This window comes from Lottia gigantea, assembly GCF_000327385.1.
Source record: "Lottia gigantea unplaced genomic scaffold LOTGIsca_115, whole genome shotgun sequence".
NCBI lineage: Eukaryota > Metazoa > Mollusca > Gastropoda > Lottiidae > Lottia > Lottia gigantea.
This window is the reverse complement of record NW_008707123.1, coordinates 421,637-429,194: the sequence shown is the minus strand read 5'-3', so window position 1 is coordinate 429,194 and position 7,558 is coordinate 421,637. Positions and strand designations below refer to the sequence as shown.

At 43.8% G+C, this 7,558-nt stretch overlaps 1 protein-coding gene across 1 annotated transcript; it reads right to left on the bottom strand.

The window, feature by feature from the left end:
- Positions 1-760: 760 nt before the first annotated feature.
- LOTGIDRAFT_60668 (hypothetical protein) lies at positions 761-928 on the bottom strand (the record flags this gene model as incomplete). The annotated part of the gene is made up of 1 exon (XM_009047663.1): positions 761-928. A coding segment is annotated over one exon (168 nt), but the record flags the coding sequence as incomplete, so codon positions are not given.
- Positions 929-7,558: the final 6,630 nt, after the last annotated feature.

The following is a 7,558-nucleotide window of genomic DNA, read 5'->3' as shown; positions in this document are numbered from 1 at the left end:
TATTCTTCAGATGTCATTTCGAATTTGAAAGACGTTTCCAAAATTCTTTTTAGAGATTAAGAGAATATATAAAGCCTAATTCTTATTCTAATGCTCACCTTGCAGACGATCCTTTCTGTGTAATTTTCATCAAAGCCGGTTCGTCGCTCTCTGATACTTGGACAGCCACATACACCGGAGAGGAAGGGGGTACATCACTCAGAGGATCAACCTCAACTGTTGACCTGGAATTGAAATGAAAATGCATGGTGTATGGTCGAGGAAATATAGGTATGCTAATCTGGTCGGGTTAAAATTAACAAGATGTGCGGTACATATTAGTGCAAGTAGAAAGTTATCTTGACAACCAAGTATTTACAAAATCGATGTATTTTGTATTGGTTGACACATATAGCACCATTCGAAAAACCTCTATTCAAGTAGTTAGGCATCTTTACAATGTCAAGATATTACGAATGTCCTCTTTGGTGGCTATTGAAGTAAAGGTATAACGAAGTTCGTAATGTTCGTAATAGCTTGACAAGATGGGAGTTAGGTAACAATCTTACCTTTCAAATTCATATTCCCTCTTGTCCATTTCATCGTCCCCGTCCAACGACATAGAATCATCTTTATCATCTTCGCCATCATCATCTTCAATCGACTCTTCAGCCCAAGCACCACCGTCTTTATCAGATGACATCTGAGCTGCCAGTTCGTCATCATCGATTTGACAATCTTCCACTGATGTCGGCACCGGAACGACTCCCAACTCGATGCATTTCTTCTGATGGGCTTTAGACTTCATGTGTTTCGTCAAGTTACCTTTGGTCTTAAAGGAAAACTTACAGTGTCGACAGTGGTAAGGTCTGTGGTCGGTGTGAGTCCGGATATGTTTCTTCAGCATGCTCGGCTTACGGCAACGTATTCCACATGTCTCGCAGACGTAGTTGCCCCGACCGCGTCCTCGTATATAAGTGTATTCCGCATCCGTTTTGAATCCTCCTCGGCAAACCTTTTCCTTCTTTAACGCAGCCATTTTGGATGCTTCCGTTTCCTTTTTGGAAGTCTCCGGTGTGGTTTCTCGAATTTTAGTCAAAACCTTTTCCAAAGTTGTTGAGCTAACCTTTTCTCGCTTACTCAAATCCTTTTCTTTTGAGTGGGACCACCCCGCCTTAACATCGTGTCCTTCGCGTTGTTTATGGTATGTCCAGTACGTACTGTGGGTGACAAATCCTCCTAGGGAGCTTGGGATGGAGTTACCGCCTTCCGCATATACGGGATTACTGGTGTACCTGGACTTATACAAGGTCAGCAAATCCTTGGATGTTAAACCTGCTGGGTTGGGGTTATACGGCGCAGCCTTCCAGTTCGAGTACATCGAGATCTTTTTATTGGCTGATATTGGAACATAAAATGGTTGAGGTCTCTGGACACAGCAGTAGGACACGTGAGTCGTGCTCCTCAACGTTGCTATTAGATGTCCATAAAGATTTAGCGCTGCTGGTGCTTTGGGTTTCTTCTGAGTTGGTGTTGTAACAGGGTCTTGTTGTCTCGGGCTCAGTTTATCTTGACTGGATAATTTCTCTCTCAGCTGCTGAGTTGTATTGGAGTTCACTCCCTTGTCATACTGAAGAGGCTTCGTGGTTTGAGCTGAAGAAAGTTCGGAGAAGGAGCGATTGAAACTTGGCGACCGAACAGCTTCCTGTGACTTCTGGATCAACAGCTCTTTAACAGTTTTAGATCCGGGAAAGGATTTTGATGACGTATTCGGACTGATCAACGTGATGACGTTCTGTGAACCAGACAACCTGCCGAGATTACTATGGTAACCGGCGCTCAGTCCCTTCGTCTGTGAGTAAAACGGCTGTGCAATAACTACTGGTACACTGAAGAAATGAACTGGATCGCCGTCTGTCGGTCCGCCATCTTTGATAAGGATAGCAGCTGTCATCGTACCCAGTCTTGCTTCGTCAAAGCTTTGCGAGATGGACATAGGCATCACCGATCCTTGTTTGGAAAAAGAGGTTCCTAGCTGAGTAGTCGATCTGGACTTCATTAGCTTACTTCCGGACACTGGTGCGTCATCTTCAGTGTAATCGACTGCTTTCAACTGTCCAGAGTTCATCTGTTTCAATTCTCCTAATTTCGGTCGCTTGGATTGTGGACCCTGTTGGGCATCCTTTGTCAAAAGTTGGGCAAGTTTACTACCATCACCAAATTGTGGTCGGTTGGCGGACCCTGGTGTATCAGGTGTTCTGTTACCGATGCCTGGGCTGTCCAATGACCCTTCTTTCATTTTCTCAGCACTCATGGACCTCTTCAACAGAAGCTTTCCCTTCAATCGCATCTTCATATTGGAAACCGCTTGACTTTGACTGTGTGGTTCTGAAACTGGAATGACTGGTGACATCGGAGAAATCATCGGTTGACCTATCAGAGGGAGGTTGGTGTTAGGCAGAATAGCTTGGAATGAAGGAGTGGGAGTACTGGGAGTTTTAGCTCCAGATCCCATTGAAGCCGATCTTGATGTGGCAGCAAGGTTGATTTGAGGGAATGCCAGACTACGGGATCTAAGGATAGCTGGCGATATTTGAGCCCCAGACTCTGATATCAATGGGGATTGAGGAATGAACAGTTGTCGATTCTGACTCAAGTTTAACATGACTGGGATAGACGTGGGAGTCATGATACGAGGGCTTTGGATCATCGGAGAATTCGGTTGTACTTGGAGAACTGGTGTTGACGCCTGGAGTATCTGCATTGGTCCTGGAAAGACTTTTCTATCAGTCAAATCAATCGATTTCTGGTCAACTACATACGAGCCGGTTTGCATCTTTATCGAGTCTGGAAAAGCTAACTTTGGATAGCCGTAAGATGATAATGGTAGCTCCGATGGTCTTGGGCTAGGTTTTAGACTGGTTGAAGGAACTCTCTCAAGCTTGTTAGTTATTGTTTCACTTCGAGCCTCCGTCTGTGTCCTTTCTTGTTTTGCAGAAGGTCCCGCCGGCATTGAAACAGATCTCTTTAATCCCGATCCTGCCTTTTGGAAATAGTTAGCAATTAGGACTTTCTGCTTTTGCTCAAAATCTTGATTACTTCGCGTCTGGGTGTCGGCGGTGCAATATAGGAGCTGGTGAAGCTCTAGGGTATCCACGTGGTTGAAACTGTCACCACAATTCGGGCAATTATTCCCGGGGCAAAGACTGGAAATATTCCGTATTATTTTTACCGGAAAAACATCCGATGGGGGTGCAGATACGGAAATTTTGGGAACTTTCTTGGGCAAGGCTGGTGAGACAGTGAAAGTTGGTACCACAGTCGCCCTCACTTGAGATGAACTGCTAATATCGTGTGGCATCGACAGTAACGATGTTGCTATTTTCGATTGCGGTGGATTCGAATCTGGGCCTGCAGTGCCCGATTCACTTTGCGTCTTGGATAACTTGATTTGAATTTTGAACTCGTTACTATTAGTTGTACTGGTTTCTTCAATTGTTTTGGATTTTGACAGGGCGTGTTGAGTTGTCAGGATATTGAGGCTTGATGATCGTTCTATGGATCCCCTGTGACCTTCACTGCTCGACTTCGGGAGCTGAAGACTGGTCGAAGAATCAAAAGAGACATGAGTGTCCTTGGGCGGAAGATTCAGGCTACCAATTCTGTTGATAACATTTGTTGGTGTCGTGGAGACGTTGAAGCTTGAGGACCTGTCTATTCCAATCCGAGCGACATCACTGCTTGGAATGTTCAGACTGGCTGATCGATCGATTTGACCTCTCGGGAGGTCGCTGGTGAGACTCAGGGTTTGAGATCCAGTAAGCTCATTAAGCATCTTCAGTTGGTCTGTCTTCCTTGCTAGGTTTTCTTTCTTTATGATTTCGGAACTGTTTGGTAGAGACAATGCTGAGAGTAAAGGTTTGCCGATGAAAGGCTTTCTTGGTAAATCTCCGGGCAGTGATAGCATTGGAGACAGGGGCGTCGAGACAATGTTAGGGGTGTCCACTTTCTGAGAGAAAGCAGCATTATCACTGATTTGTCTAAAAATGTTCTTGGCTCTTGGTCTCGGAGCATCTGACATTGGTTTGTCCACAATTGCAGCATTAGCAGATATAAGCTGCTGAATGTGCTCTTTGATATGTTCTGAGGAAAAGTTCTTGCTGTCCGACCGACTGAATGATGGCGTAGAGCTTAGACTTGGTGATGACGTCACTGGTGGAGTCGCGCGAGTTGCTAGGGCTGTAGATGTTGCGGATACTAGGGCATCAATCTTCTGCTTCAGTTCGGATTTCCCAGTGACCTGCCCTTCCGATGAGCTTGCAACATGAACAATCACTTCTAGGGATTTATCAGGCAGTTTGTTAAAAGATGTCGATATTTGTATCCCTTGAAAGTTTGGAGAATTCAACTTGGCCATGAGTTCCTCGAGATCCTTCAATCCCTTTTTAGAAGCCTCTCTTCCCAAACTCGGATGTGGTAGCTTTACCGTCTCGGTGCTGATCGTTATGGCAGGCTCCTTTGTATTTAGAATAGGTGGCGAATGGAGAATTGGTGGGGACCCGAGAACTTGTGGGGTACTGGGTCCCAGGGCCTTGGTTTCTGTGCTCATGATCACTGGAAGAGACATCTTGCCAGATTTATTGAGTCTAGTGGGAGTTGTCACGTTGGACGAATCCATGCTGGGTATCTGCCCCAGTGGTGGTTCGCTAACGGAGTACTCTGGTGTGCTCTTTTGTGAATACAACTTGGGCCGGGCTTCTGCCTCGGGAACCATCAAAGACTCCATGCTAATCCCATGTTTAGGTGCAATCTTAATTGGATAGTGACTATGGACTTCTAACATTGCATGAGATTTCTTCTTTTCTTGTATTTCCAAATTTTTGGACCATTCAATGAGTTTTTCAACTTCCATCTTCTTCTTGTAACTAGGAAGTGACGTAGTTGCCATTGAGGACAACTCTGCAGTTTCGATGGTTTGGACAGCCATCGGTGACGCTAAAACTTCAAAAGATTTGTCCAGGTTGTGATCGTCGTGGTCACTCGCAGATTCGGTTTCTTCTTCGTCTTCGATAATCCGGGTAGCAATTCCATCCTCAGATATTTCGTTAGATTCAGTTTCTACGATTTCTTCTACTAAATTCGGGTCCACCATTGATGTTTGTTCAGAAATGGATCCTTGATTAACCTTCAACGCATGCGCTCTTGATTTACAATGCTTATATAAGTTACTTTTGGTTTTAAAAGAAAATCCGCAATCGAGACAAGGAAACGGGCGTTCTCCGGTGTGTGCTCGTAGATGCTTCTCCAAAACGCTTGGCTTTGCACATCCGCGTCCACAATACGAACAAATATGACGACCCGGTTTCTGTGGATGTTTTCGTCTTCGGCCTACCATCGGTGTCGTTTCAATTTCCACACTTTGTCCTATAATTTCACTCTGACTCTTGGAAAATGTTTCCACTCTTTTGGATTTCTGCAACAGCTGCAATGGCAGACTAGATTCCGATGCCTGTTTGGTATACATTAATTTAGGGCTCATTCGGTCGTAAGCTTCCGCTTTGAGAAGGATCTTTTGTTTCACCTTCTCCGTTGACGGTTGACCCTTTTCGTCCGTATGCGTTATTACAATCTGTGCGTCTTCGATTTCGACTCCCTGCAGATCGTTGAGGACGATGACTTGATCTTCGTCTATCTCTTCCGTGCCCGGTTGACGTGCGGCGATGTTCTGTAGCTCATTATCGGTGACCACGAAGAGGGCTTCTAGGGATCTGTTACGCTTGTCGGTTCCTGACGCAGATTGGTTTGGTGAGGAGTCGCCTCCCGTGTCCACATCGTCATCATTTGAGGCATCTAAAAGGAAATTTTAGAATTGGTCATGAAAGAATTCGTTATTGAACAAATTCAACAGAAACTTGGTAATGGTTGACAGGGTTTGGGAAATAAAACAAGAATTTGTCAATCAATTTAAAAAAATGAAAGTGAACGTCATTCAGTCCTGCACCCTATGGGCTAATGAAGGTGGGCGATGCTATGCGGTGTGTAGTTGGGGAAATTTTGCCAAAATCCAATCAATTTCAAGATCTGTCATGTAAAAATTAGATATACCACATGAAAAATATTAGCTATGTGGACTCTCCGGAAGGGACTTTTCAATATTTTGAATAACGTTTTTTTTTACCTGTCTTAGCTTCACTGGTGGAAGTTTTAGGTGAAGCACTACTTCCGGTTTCTGTCTCTTTTTGGCCGTTGTCAGGAGACGTTTCTGATGATTCTGATGTTTTTCTTTTCTTTTCAGGGACATCCTCCTGGTCAAAACTTTCATCAAACGTCCCTAGAAAATAACGAGGTGAGTTGATTTAGCTTTTCTAAAAGCTGCTGTGTGGATGTGATCCTGGGTGCCCATGAGACGGTAGAGCCTCACTTTAGTGCTTATCCCTCCCCCCCCCCCCCCACCCAAACTTTCAAATATTTGATAATTTAGTCCTGTAGTCTTATATATAGCTATGAGTCACCGCCGTATACTTTGTTTACTGTCGTTGATAATCGATAAACACCGTGTTTATGTTTAAAATGAAAATAAGTAGGCCAGAAACGGCTTATGTCTATCATAAGAGGTCGTCTATTGAAATTAAAATTTTCTGGTCCATATTTGACCTCGCCGTGCAGTGACCAATGAGCGGAATTCCCAGGTATAAGTCTATACAATGTATATGTAATATCATATGAAGTATGTTGTATATTATTATATATAGTCAAAGAGGCATTATTCATTTACGACTCCGCGGAGCCGTGCCCAAACAACACCCACACTTGTCGAAATAGGATCAAATATCACAACTCGGATGTGAGATAGCATTTGTACAAAACAACATCGTCTATAGTAGGCCTACGTAGAATACTATGCTCTTAGCGGAATTAATTTTTCATTTTAACAGCAGGCCTTTATTTGACAGCATTATGCTAATAAGTATAAAACTTATGCAACATAACAAGAATTGTGGCCTATTGACATCGACTTGGTGACTCGGTTGATCTCTAGACCCAGTTCTTACACGACATTTCGTAATCAGTAGTGGGAAACACCCATCTGACACTTGTTACCAAAGCGACAATGACGTCATTGAAAATCGGGGATTCCCACAGGTTTTCTGCGTGGGTTTTACTAATTTATGCACTTCCTCTTTGGTCTAACTGCATAATTTTAATCATGAACAATTTTCGCGTTAACTACTCTATATAATTCAGGTTTTTTTGGCCAAAATTGGTTAAGTAAGTTACGAATTGTTCTTTACAGGGCCCCTAAATTCTACTACCGGTTTGGCGCAGTGCGAGCTTCGGGAGAACCCACGCGATTGTTGAAAAATGCCGCCCCTATCGATTTTAACCCAAAACTGTTTTCCTCAACTCGGCTTACAACTAAAAGGATTATTTCGTATACCTGCAGTTGTTAGTTAAAATGAAAGTCACAAGACTGTTTTGATCGATGGTTGCCAAGTACAAAGAAGTCTGTATATTTGGGTCACCCCGAAACTCCACACAATATTGGAAGCTTGCCAAGGGGAGTTTTAGCTGGATTAGT